At 46.6% G+C, this 13,347-nt stretch overlaps 1 protein-coding gene and 1 long non-coding RNA gene across 2 annotated transcripts; one reads left to right on the top strand and one right to left on the bottom strand.

Annotated features, from left to right (window-relative positions):
- Window positions 1-3,431: 3,431 nt before the first annotated feature.
- LOC147995757 (uncharacterized) lies at window positions 3,432-12,027 on the bottom strand. The gene is made up of 2 exons (XR_015684716.1): window positions 11,926-12,027; window positions 3,432-4,384 (listed from the first exon to the last, which is right to left on the bottom strand). It is a non-coding gene; the product is annotated as an uncharacterized LOC147995757 (long non-coding RNA).
- Window positions 9,230-12,861, top strand: Defb27 (defensin beta 27). The gene is given in 2 exon segments (NM_001037519.1): window positions 9,230-9,310; window positions 12,621-12,861. Coding segments are annotated over 2 exon segments (204 nt in total). The 5' UTR covers window positions 9,230-9,252; the 3' UTR covers window positions 12,767-12,861.
- The last annotated feature ends 486 nt before the right edge of the window (window positions 12,862-13,347 follow it).

The following is a 13,347-nucleotide window of genomic DNA, read 5'->3' as shown; positions in this document are numbered from 1 at the left end:
AGAAGGCCCAAGGCGAAGCTTCGAAGCTTCAAGTCCAGAGCAAAGTTAGTGGCGAACTGGGGAGGCTGGGAGATCTGGCGGAAATCCCGCAGATCTCCAGGAGCAGCCAAAGGGAACAGCCTCGTACCCAGGGTCGACCGTGTGTAGCCACACCCACCGAGTCCACAGCATCCCTTTGTCTTTTGGATCAGGAGGGTGAGGTCATCCTAGGTCCAAGGCCACACAGCACAGCCTTTCCCCAACAGCTCTGCGCTGCATATCCCAGGGACCACAAGGGGGCGCCACGCACATAAATGCCATCGAGTAGCTTGCAGAATAAACACCGAAGAAGCTGGCAGAGAACAGGAAATGGGGTTCCAGGCAGCGCAAGTTCTATTCAAGAGTAAATCCGACATTAGAGGAACAGAAACCGTGAGGAAAATGGCACGTGTGGGTTCTCTGAGCACACAGCCCAGCACTAATCAAACACAGAGTTGGTCTGGGCTCTGGGCGCAGTCCCTTCCTCAGCGAATCCAATAACAGAGGTTCCCTGAGTCCTGGTCTGAAGATTCATTTCCATTTCTTTGGCTCCCTTAGCTGAAGCGAGGTGGCGGCTTCTGCAGTCGGTAGTGGTAGGGTCCTCAGTTTTGAACCTCCCAGCAAAAGTAAGCAATTCCCTGCATTAACTATCTTCCGTCTCAGGTATTTACATGAATTCTAGTTCCTGACTGGACCCTCCTGATACATAGGTTAAGAGAACCAAAGCATGGTAACCATCACAGATGGTTAAGACCAAACCATCTGTGGGGACAGGGAATATTGAGTGGGCTGCCCGAGACTTACACAAAGATAAGTGAACGCTGGGGGGTGCTAGCTGTTCAGTATTGCCTTCGAGAACTTTTACAAGGAAGAAAATAAGAGATGGTCTGGGAAGGGACCTGGTGACAAGCCCTACAACCCTACCATGGTGGCCAGCCGCCTCTTCCTATGAAGTGTCAATCAGAAAACGTAGTCTCAGGTTAATTGTTCGAGGAGCTGGGAAGGCAAAGACTTGCCGAGGAACAGAGGATATTTGTTCCTTTCCAAGGGTGATGGGCGAGAATCGAAGCTGCCCCAGGACTGTGATGGGAAGGTGCAGGCAGGGTATTGGAGAGATTCTTGGCTCCCTGGCTACTGAGGTCTGTTTGTGGTACTCAGAGAGAAGTGGTTAGTGGTGAGCCTGGCTTCTGGGGTTCCTTTGGTCAGCGAGGCCGGAAGTGGGGAAGGAGAACTATTACTAAAGAAGAAACTGAGGAACAGTCGAGACTTGTACCTTGTCCTCACCAACTCTCACCTGTGACAGTGACAAAGCACAGTGGCTCTCGCTTCTGATAGCTGCAGTCCCCAGAGATCATTAAAACATAAAGAAGAGGGATTGGGGATTTAGCTCAGTGGTAGAGCGCTTGCTAAGCAAGCACAAGGCCCTGGGTTCGGTCCTCAGCTCCGAAAAAAAAGAAAAAAAAAAAAGAAAGAAAAACATAAAAAAGTTGTCTACACACGGACACTGGAGTTCACAGAAGGGAGGCAGCTGAGAGGAGGAATCTTAGCCAGCCTGGTACCCACCAGGGTGTGCTTGACTGTGTGGGACATCCAGCCTTTGTGCTCCTTCTTAGGGAGAAGGTATTCACTGGATTCTTCTCTTCTGAGAGACCTTCACTGACTGCAATGCCTGGGCCTTCAACAGAGTCAGTGACTTGTACTTCTTCTACAAACTTAGTCTTAACTTTGGAAAGTGTATTAAAATGTATCCTTCGAAATTTTCAGGAACATAATGTCTCTTCCCGTCACACTCTCTCAGCTCCCTCCAACACCTTTTCTTGGAGACATGTTTTCTGTAACGAAGACTGGCCTTGATCTCTCTTTGTAGCTGAGGCTGACCTTGAACTTCTGGTCCTTCTGCTTCTACCTCTTGAATGCTGGAATTACAGACATGCATTATCATGGCTGGGTTTATAAAGGGTTGACTCGGTTGAATCCAAGGCCTTGCATGTGCAAGGCAATCATTCAAGCAACTGGGACAGATCCTTAGCCCTTCTACTAATTTAATTTTTATTTAAAAAAGACGTATTTTTATCTTGGGTTATGTGTGAGTGTATGTGTATGCATGTGAGTGCAGGCGTACTTAGAGGCCTGAAGATCCCTTGGAGCTGGAGTTCTAATGCCTCCACCTTCTGCATGGGTGCTAGGAACTGAACTCAGTTCCCTTGCAATAGCAATATGTGTTCTTAACTGCTGAACCATTGCTCCAGCTCTTATGTGATATTGGAGGTTCTTTGTTTTCAATGCTAAACCCAGGGCTTCATGCACATCAATAAGGGGCACGTCCCCAGAAGGATGTGTTTCATCAGGGGTTTGGAACAGATGAGCCATGGGTCCGCTTACCCATTGATTCATGTGGGTCTGTATGTGGGGAGGCGACACAGAAAGCAAATGGATACGGTGAGGATTTCAGCCCCCATGCAGGGCAGGGTAGTTGTATTTTCACCCACAGACTCTTGGGATCAGCAAGTGAGTCTCTGAAACCTTTAGGCAATGGAGAGTCTTTTCAACCCTCAACTCCCAAGTACATGGTAGCACCTTGAAAGCTGCCTTCCCCTCCTGGGCCTCCTTGCACACTCATTTAGTACTCTGTGTTAAAAAAAGAAAACCAGAGTAGGTATAAGTGCAGTGGGATCTGTTAGTCACAGGGCCAAGGGATCTGGTAAGAGGCAGAGGAAAAATGCTATGTGAATACTTCCAGCACACCTCAGATACCATGGTTGTTCATGGACAAGAAAAGCCACTTTCAACCTGATCAGGAATCAAAGAAAACAAATCCAAATAACAAGCTGCTATCATTTTCTGCTATGAAATTAATAAGAATATTATTTTATCTATAATACCAGAAGTTTAAAAAGAGATGTTATTTTTCCAATTAACCATATGCGCATGTATGTGTATGACTGTGGCTTTGTGCACATGGGTGCAGTGCCTGAGGAGGCCAGAAGAGGGCTTTGATTCTCCTGGAGCTGGAGCTCCTCAAGGTTGTGATTTACCTGACATGGGTGATGGGGAGCCCTCTGGAAGATCAGCATATGCTATGCTCTTAATGTACCCCCATACCAAGCCTCGGCTATCTCCCCAGTAGCAACCCCAGAGACTTTTCTTTGGTGGGTTTTCTTGTTTGTTTGCTTTTTGGTTTTGAGGGTTTTTTTTGCTTTGTTTTGTTTTGTTTTGTGTTTTTGTTTTTGTTTTTGGAGACAGGGTTTCTCTGTGTAGCCCTGGCTATCCTGGAATTCACTTTGTAGAACAGGTTGGCCTCGAATTCACAGAGTTCTGCCTGCTTTTCCGCCTGCCTCTGCTTCCCAAGTGCTGAGAATAAAGGCATACACCACCGCAGTCCTGCTTCTAGAGATTAGGCTATAGGGAGAGAGGAATACTTTTATTAGAATCAGCGGACGGCAGCATGCTTTTAGCAGGGTGCTTGCCAATACTCAAATCATGAAAATGCGCTGGGCTAGTGTCCTTATAAGGAGGAGGCAATTTAGACAGAATCACAAGAAAGTCTTATTGGATGATGGTGCCAGGCTGAAGCTGTGCCTTTGTAAGTTGAGGAAGCTGAGGGGATCAGCAGCAAGGAGCCAAGCAAAGCACAGAGCACGCATCCCCTCTGGGCTTCTGGAGGATCCAGTGTTGCCACCGTTTTGATTTGTTTTTGTTTTTGATGTGGAGCCTTCAGAATAATAGAGGAAAAAAATAATCTGTTTTTACAAACCACTCTGTTGTGGTATGCTGAATGACAGCCGTAGGAAACAAATAGGCCATCTTTTCAAGTTTATTAACACAAAGTTGTGATATGTCTGTGATGGTTACCTTCACTGTCGACTTGACTGGATTGTGAAGTCTCTCTGCGACTAGGGAGGCACGCCTCTGAGAGTGTCTGTTGAGGGCATGCCCAGAGAGGATTAAGGAAGACGGACTTGTTCCGGGTATGGGTGGCACCATCCCCTAGGCCTATGCCAAAGGGAAAAGTCAGCTAGCTTGCTGTTCTCTTTCTGTGTCCCGGCCACCATGGTGTGGTCAGCTTTGCTGTTTTGACCCTTGCCACAGTGCCCCACCTCATCATGACCCAGAAACAACTGATGAAGACCACTGAAGCTTTAGTCCAAGAGAGGCGTCTTCTCTCCAAGCTGTTCCTCTCCAGTGCGCTGTCACAGGGATGTGATGTCTAGATAACATGGTGTCTTTGGCTGCTCGTGATGTTTGAGCAATGGGATAGCCATGATCTTCTTCTTTCCTTCTTCCTTCCTGGCTAAGCAATTCTACAAGCCACGGGGGAAGCAAACTCTTGCTGCATTCACTTGTGTCTTATGAACACCAAACTCACCTATGACAAGACAAAAAAGATATGTATTGGCTGCCTTATCCCAGTGACTGTCACCTTCAACTTCTGACAAACAAGTGGCTAGAAAAGAGCAGTTCTGGTGCATCATAAAAATCTGGAATAAATATTGGCATACCAGCCATTGAGTGCTAATCATGTGTGATATTGTAAAGCTAGGCCCTTGTAAGCTCTGAATAACCCAGTGTTAAGCAGAAGGTTAGTGCTGGAGGGTGGGCGTGGGATAAAGGACGGACCAACAGCCTCATTCCTCCCAAACCCTCAGGATATAAATCCCATAGGTGGTGGTCTCTCAGTGGGTCAGCTCAACTCTCACAATCCCTAAGTATGTATAACTCATGGCGATGGACTCTGGCTCAGCTCAAGCCGGCCCCAGGACTGCCCCGTGTCGGGGACATGCCCAAGGTACAGTTACCCTTTCCCCTAGTGAACTTTGCAATTTTAGGTGCTGCTTAATCCCTTGGATATATTCTTGCATCTTATTAATTTATCTATAGCAGACTGACTGCTGGGTAAAGTGGGCTTTCAGGAAGAGCACACCCCTTTCCTGGATGCCCCACTTGCCTGTGGTGCACAGACATACGTCCCAGCAAAACATCCATATACATAGAAAACAATGGGCTTTAAGAAATTAAAAAAAGCCATGTGCTTAACTAATCCAAAAGCCATAGGAAGTAAAATTAAGTACAAGATGGTTTTATTGAGAACTCAATCAACTTAAAATTTGAGAATATCAGAAGGTGGCCCATGAAAGCCAAGTGTTCTCTCTTGTAATTGTCCCTGGTTTCTGGCTGAAGGGATGATCCCTCGAGAAAGGACTATTTCCTGTTTCTAATGCATTCCCACTCCTGATGCTCTAGAGAAGTCCACCACAGTATAAGAGGCTCGGAGCCCCGGAGCTCAGCCTGCCATCCCCGGACTCAACAGTGTATCTCTTGTCCAGCCTGCACCACTGGAGTCTGGCAGGAGAGCGGAACCACTTGCTCCCCTCCCTCCCCCCAGTTCTTCAGGGACGTCAATGCCATTTGTTTCCCAAGCCACAATCTCAAGATTAATGTATAACGATGTTTAGCTCTGCACTGTCCTCCTGCTCTTTCTCATGAGATAGTTGACTGTCCAAGGTCACTGGAAGCCATTGTGTTGCTTGGAGCTTGCTGGAACTGAACATTCTGTAATTCTTAGACTTTTGAAAGACAAGGGAAAACCTTGTAGAGGAGCTCAAAAATATCTGAGCTCCAGCCAAGTCTGTCCAACAGGAATGAGTAAGACTTGGAAGAGACCAGGATCTTACAATTTATTCCCGATATTTCAGGGACCCCGGTCCTAGATGAGAGAATGCTGGTTAGGCAGGAGATTGATGTTAGAGGAGTCTAACAGTACCTTATTCCCACCCCAGTTACTTCAGTTGGACCAAAAGGACAGGTAGTAGTGGTCAGCAGGACAGAATATAAAGACAGGTGGTCTCTCTGGTAAAGAACAGTTGTTGGTGGACTCCATCTGCTTCAGCTCAAACCAGTGCTGAGGACTTCTTCACCAGCAGGGCATGCCCAGACTGAAGTTACCCTTTCCCCTCATGAACTTTGGATTTCAGGGGCCACTTAAACCGTTGTTTATATTCTTGAATCATTTATGTTTACTTATAACAGAGAGACTGACTTCTGGATAACATGGGCTGCCAAGAAGCACACATCCCTTTCCTGGACGTTCCCACCCTGGAGGACATACAGGGGACAGGGTGACAGAGAGAAGTGAGACACAAGCCCCATGCCTTCCAGGGTCAGCGCCGTTTCTGCTAGGCTCAGCTGTGCCGTTCTAAAGAGTGCATCACAGCTTCCTGGGCTGAGCTAATGAAACCCTCTTTGCTTTTCTCTGCTGCTGCGTCTCGTCTGAATTCTTCTCTTTGGGGAGCACAAGAGCCACGACTGCTTCTGGGGTCTAGAACATCGAGACCTCAAGGCCATTTTGTCCTGGTTAGCTATTCTCTTGCATTGAGAAAAAACCATGACCTAAAGCAACTTGGGAAGGGTTTGTTTGGCTTTTAGAATACAGTCTATCATTAAGGGAAGCCAAGGGAGGAATTCAGGGCAGGGGTCTGGAGGCAGGAGCTGAAGTGGTGACCATGGAGAATACCATTTACGACTCTCCCTCTCCCTCTCCCTTTCCCTCTCCCCACTCCTTCTCCCCTTCCCCCTCTCTGTGCATGTGATTGTGTGTCTGTCTCTGTCTCTGTCTCTCTGTCTCTCTGTCCCCCCTCCCTTTAGCTAACTTACTTATATAGCCTAAAGATGGTATTGCGCCCAGTGGGCTGGGCTCTTCTGTGTCAACTAACAGTCAAGGAAATGACCTGTATACAGGCCCACAGGCCAGTTTGATGGAGGTAATTCCTTAACCAAGGTTCCCTCTTTCCAAGGGTGTCAAGTTGCAAACCAAGATTAGCCACACACAACTCATAAAGGAAGTTCTAAGGCTGAGTGGGGACAGCATTAACATTCTGTGAAGCCATCTCCGAGGAGAGGCCAAGGCTGTCATTCAGCAGTGGTAACGAGGACAGTCTGTAGTTTGCACAGAAAGATACCCAGGTTGGACCACCTTCCTTAGAACCTTAACCTGGATCTCCATGGTAACCTCCATGGTAACCTCCCTGAGGCAGCTGGTGTAAGGAGTCATAGCCCTAGTAGGGGCAAGCCAATTAGTTTGGTCCACATTGGTGGCAAAATCTTAGATTTTGGTAGTCTTTCATTTTCCTGTGTATTTTGAGTGACCGGAGAGCCAGAGAGGTTGGATTGAGTTTTAGAATCCCAGAGGGTTTTAGAGCTCCCTGGTGAGACTAATCCTAGAGAGAGATTTGGATTCATTCCAAGGTCACAGAATTCAGTGGCGCAGCTAGGACATGAGCTGAATAATTTCAACTCTACCTTTCTTAGCTTCAATGCCAACATTCTTCCTAAAACTGAGCATTTTAGGCAGGGAGAGCTCTTCTCATTGATAGAGACTATCCTGATAGGTACATACTGCGGAAAGGGTGGGCAGTGTCCTCTCTTCTCCAGGCTGGAGAGATGGCTCAGTGGTTAAGAGAAGGTCTACTGCTCTTCCAGAGGACCTGAGTTCAGTGCCCAGCACCCACATGGTGCCTCACAACTGCCGGTAACTCTGGCTCCAGGGGATCTAACATCTCCCAGGGCAACTGCATTTATGTGCACATGCCTATGCACAGGAATGCGAATGCATATAAGTAAAAATAAAACAATTCTTTTTGACTGTGTGTTTGAGACAAGGTCTCTCTATGCAGTGCTGGCGGTCTTGCAACTTGCTGTATAAATCCACCTGCCTCTGCCCGTCAGGTTTGGTGATTAAGGGCCTGTGCCACCACACCCAGCTAACGTTTCTTTAAAAAATATATTTTTTAAAGTAGTTCATTTAAGCTATGTTAGAATCATGACAGCTGTGTTTGGATATGTGTGATGGTGTGTGTGGAGGTCAGAGATCAAGCTTGGGTGTCATTTCTCAAGAGCCATCACCTTGTGTTTTAAGACAGGGTTTGTCATTGGCCTGGAGCAGGCTGATTAGATTAGGATGGTTGGCAGTGGGCACCAGGGCTTCTGAATGCCTGTCGCCACTTATTCCAGCACAAGGATCCTAAGTGTGTGTCACCGTGTTTGTCTATTTATTTTATTTTATTTGTTGAGACAGTTGTGTCACTATGTAGTCTTGGCTGTCCTGAAACTCCCTACGTAGGCCAGGCTGTCCTCAGACTCAAGGAGATCCACCTGCCTCTGCCTCTGGAGTGCTGGGATTAAAGGTTTGCACCACCACACACCACTTCTGTGTTTGTATAGATTCTGGTGATCATACTTGGGACCTCCATAAAGGACTTGTGTGTCCAGTGCTTTACTGGATGAGCTGTCAGGGTAGCACTTTGTGGGGCATGGTAAGGAGTGTTGAGGATTTTTAAATGTATTAGCATTTTAAATATAATGTTTTAACTGATCCTTTGAAAATTGTGTGCATGCATACAATGTATTTTACTCACATCCACCCTATTCCTTCTACTAGCTTCTCGAAAATCCATCTCCCACCTCTCTACCTTCCTCCCAACGTCATGTTCTTCTGTTAAAAAATATTTTGTTAGTGTATGTGTATGCATGTGTGTGTGTGTGTGTGTGTGTGTGTGCACGGCCACACTTGTGTTTGAAGTCTCTGTGCCACATGCACACAGTGCTGCCAGAGGCCAAAAGAAGGTGCCAGATCCTCCGGAACTGGAGTTGCTGACAGTTGTGAGCTCTCCAGTGCCTTCTAGGAACCCAAGTGGCTTCCTCTGGAAGAGCAGCCAGTGCTTTTAACCAGTGAGCCATCTCTCCAGTCCAATCCTTTTAAAACATCTCAGCTAGTTCTATTCGTGCTGCCCATAGACCCATGGATGTGATGCTGTTCGCTGGAGCATAGACAATCTACCAGGGGGCCACACTCTTAAGGAAAAGATATTCTCTCTCTCTCTCTCTCTCTCTCTCTCTCTCTCTCTCTCTCTGCAGTCATCAACTGTGAACAGCTTCTCAGTTACAGGCTCCTTTACCTCCAGAGTAGAGGATTCTGGGCTGGCTTTTGACATAGAATGACATATACTTACAGTGATGTGCCCTGGCCGTTGTAGAATTTAGTCTTGCTGGTTCTTGAGTGAATAAGGGAGTGTCAGCCTAGGAGTATGTGGTGAGTGCTGTGGGTGTGCAGGCCTAGGGATGGAGAGACAGACTGTACCCGTGGGCCTCGGAGGACACGTGTCCCTGCTGATTACAAGGAACAAGGATCCAGAGCTCTTGATCTCTGCCTTGTGCCAACACCCTGGATTTCCCGAAGCCATGAAGACTGCAGTATTAACTATGGTCCTGCTGCTGCTGCTGTCCCAGGTCATTCCAGGTAACCTAAACCCCTTCAGAGGAGGGACAGAGTTGGAGAATAGGTCTGCTCAGGGTACTTAGGACCTGGGTGGGTGACAGATGTGTAGGAGACACTGTCTGGGCAGTGGGAAGAGCCTCAGATCTTGGGTTAGACCTTGCAAGGCAGCTCACGTCTGTGTGTTCCAATGTCCTAATATCTAATTTTTATGCAACAAGTTAGGTTGAGAGGTCAAGACTGGGCAGGCTGAAATTTTGGTGGGCTGCCACTTCTTCGTTTTCTGTAATTCATCAGAGAGTTCCAGGGACTTCCATCCTGCTGGTGGGAGAGCTGGGAGGTGAAGGCTCAGGGGACTGCCCGTAACTCTGGAGGCCAGTTGCTTTGGCCTCTTAGGACTTGTGAGACAATTCTAGCTTGGTGAAATGGTTAGGCCTCCAAGGTTTCTACCTTCATCCCTCCCCCATCTCATTCCAATAATAGCTGGATTTAGGAGACAATGGATATACATCATTACTCAGTTGAATATAATTTATTTTAGACTAATGTTTTTGATTTTTTTTGAGGTGGTAGTAGTGTTGTTTTTGTTTTGTTTTGATTTTTGTGTTTTAGAGACAGGCTTCTCTGTGTAACAGCCCTGGCTTTGTAGACTAGGCTGACCTTAAACTCATAGAAACCAGACTAATAGTTCTAAGGCACATGGTAAGTATACTGCCACCATCGTCCCTCCTGCACTATAAGCTCTTCCTGTTTGGCAGTGGGGAAGTGTTTGGTCTGAGGTGCTGATCTTTCTGATAAAACTCTTCTTGTCTTTGATGTTGCGTCCTCAGTATCTGGTATGATAGGATGCTTCAGGCTTGTTTTGGAATTCTTGGTCAAAAATTGTTTCTTTTTTCTTTCTCTTTTTTTTTTTTTCCGGAGCTGGGACCGAACCCAGGGCCTTGCGCTTCCTAGGTAAGCGCTCTACCACTGAGCTAAATCCCCAGCCCCTTCTTTCTCTTTTTTAAAGATTTATTTATTATATATAAGTACACTGTCGCCATCTTCAGGCACACCAGAAGAGGGCATCAGATCTCATTACAGATGGTTGTGAGCCACCATGTGGTTGCTAGGATTTGAACTCAGGGCCTCTGGAAGGGCAGTCAGTGCTCTTAACCGCTGAGCCATCTCTCCAGCCCCAAAAATTGTTTCTATGATTCTAAATACTGGTCAATGCTTTGCAATAACCAGAAATGAGGAAACAGTCTTTTTAAAAATAAGCACCCATCTACCTCTATATTCCTTTATTTTTTTTCTTTTTGTAGGGGTGGGGATGGAGCCCAGCTCATTGATGGTAGGGAAGCACTCTGCCTCTGAGTCACATTCCTAGCCCGTTAGGAATGATGGCCTAGACGCTTCTTCCTCATCTCATTGTCTGTCACCACAGATAGCTCTACAGTCACATGTTCTCAAGCCATTGTGAATGTCTGCACATGTTCTCCGTGTATGCCCATGTTGGTATTGTGCTGTGTGGCTCTTCTCTCTGGATGTGTAACCATGGAGTCTTTATGAACTCCTTTTGCTTCTATATTCTTGTGGTTCGTGCTGGACAGGCACTCTGTCACTGAGCTCTGGTGGCCTGACTTTAAGTTGTCATTTAGTTAGAGTTCTACAAGGCACTGCATATCCAACACTTAGTTGTGTGTCTAATTTGCTAGTCTGAAGCTCTTTCCCTGTTAGAGTCCTTAGGAAAGGCATGTGGAGGCAGTATTTGTCCAGTTTCAGATGTTAACAGTTTCTTGTTGTCCTTTGTCCTTGGAAGGCACGAGTGTCATAAATGCATGATGCCAATCTTTACTCTGTCATAAAGCATCATTGTCAATAAGTTCTAGTATAGCCCCAACCTCTGGTGAGCATGAGTGTGTGTGCATGTGTGTGTGCGTCATGTGTGTGTGTATGTGTGTGTGTGTGTGTGTGTGTGTGTGTGTGTGTGTGTGGTGAATGTGTGCGTGTCCACTGAGTTCATTCAAACAGTGCCTCTCATATGAATGTGTGTTTAGGGCTGATCACTTGGGATAACTTATTGGGGAGCTTTTCCCTGGGGAAGACTGATTCTTCTTCTCTCAGCCGCCACTGATGGCCTGTAGCTCTTCCTCCAGCTGATGGTGCCTTGTGAGACTTCCCTATCCTCACTGGTGGATCTGCTGGTGTGGTGACATAGGTCTAACTTATGTGGCCATAGTGTTAGGATTTCATGGGTATAGCATCCCAAGCATGTCTAGAAGACACGGTTTAGCAGCTATGTCCTGGTACTCTGCCTCCTACTGTCTGTCTTTCCACACCTCTTCTGTGCTGTTCCCTGTGTGGATGGCTTGTATTGTAGATGTAGCAGCTGGGCGAGGCTCCTTATGGCCATTAATTCTCTGCATTTCGATCAGTTGTGGGGCTTCCCTTTTTTATTTAAAAACCCTTTCCATTTCCCATTTCTCTTAAGCCATCCGGCTTCAACATTTGCTAATGTGTTCCTTCTAGTTCAGTTTCCTTCCTTGTAAAATAAACTGCTCGATCTTTGCTGAGGTTCTGCCCCATTCATACCGGGGTTTATTTAATACTAGTGTTTTCTTACACAAGTTAATTAATAATTAATTAGTTTTACTTACATTTTACCTTTTATTTCTTTTGAGACAGGGTCTCATGTAGCTGAAGCTGGTCTCGAATTCACGGTGTGTTGCTGAAGATGCCCTGGAGCTCCTGATTCTCCCGCCCCTAACTCTCGAATGTTGAGATTACAGATATGGGTTACCACGCCCAGTCTGTGCTATGCTAGGGCTGGAAGCCAGGGCTTCAAGCATGTGAGGCAAACATCAACTGAGCTATACCCCCAATGCTGTTCCTTAGCACAGCTCATCCCCTTGTAGAAAAGAGGAAAGAGATTCTTTTTTTTTTTTTTTCCTTTTTCTTTTTTTGGGAGCTGGGGACCGAACCCAGGGCCTTGTGCTTGCTAGGCAAGCGCTCTACCACTGAGCTAAGTCCCCAACCCCGAGGAAAGAGATTCTTAAGAAAAGAGTCACCAGTTCAAGGTTTCCCAGCTGCCTTGGGACACAGATAGAATTCAAACCCAGTTCTATCCATTCTGATGGTTCATATTTGCCTCACAACCCAATGTACTTGTTAAGCCTTACAGACTACTGCACTTCCAAGATGGAGTGTTTGTAGAAGATGTGAGGTGATACAAGTCTCCCCAACCTCTAGAGGTGACTGCTCCTTCCACTGCCTCTGTTTTTATTACCTGAGGCCCTGGCCTCTACCTGGGACCTCATGACTCATGCAGGTGTCTGTGTCTGTTCTGGCGTAGGGAGCCCTGAAAAATGCTGGAAGTCTTTTGGTATCTGCCGTGAGGAGTGCCTCAGGAAAGAGAAGTTCTACATCTTCTGCTGGGATGGCAGCCTGTGCTGTGTGAAGCCTAAGAATGTGCCCCAGTGGTCACAGAGTTCGGAGTAGCACTCTAGATCCCAAGGCCACAGAAACGAAGGTGGACCTAGGCAGAGGTCTGAGCTCGGCAGTTTCTGGAGCTTCATTAAAGCAGCTTTGGCTGGCTTCTGTGTTCGCCTCTTTGTATACAGAGTCAAATGTCAGCAAAAGGCCTGTGGCTCAGGGGTGTGTCTAGCTCTTGCCCGGGAGTTCTGCAACTGTGGATGAAGTTAATCAACTGCATGGGTGAAATATTCAGAAAAAAATGTTCATTACTGTTCATTACTGTTCATTACAAGTGCATTTCTAAACAATGCACTTGAGAACTATATATGGCATTTGCACTGTCCTAGGAAATACAGGTAAATCTAGACATGATGTAAGTATAGTCAATCCTTGTGGTAGGGTTCTGCAATCCCCAGAAACGTCAAGGCATGTATGTCCCCAATTCTCTCACATACGGTATCATGCTGTCTGTGTGTGACCTGTGCACAGTCCCTCTGGTGCTTTACTTCTTGTTATTAGGTTACGTTGATTGTTCGAGACAGTAGATTTTATTGTGATGCTTTTGCCTGAAATTCAATGTGACGTGATCGTCTTAACTCCCATGA

This window comes from Rattus norvegicus, chromosome 3 (assembly GCF_021556685.1).
Source record: "Rattus norvegicus strain SHRSP/BbbUtx chromosome 3, alternate assembly SHRSP_T2T, whole genome shotgun sequence".
In the NCBI taxonomy this organism is placed as follows: Eukaryota; Metazoa; Chordata; class Mammalia; order Rodentia; family Muridae; genus Rattus; species Rattus norvegicus.
This window is presented reverse-complemented; position numbering and strand designations above follow the sequence as displayed.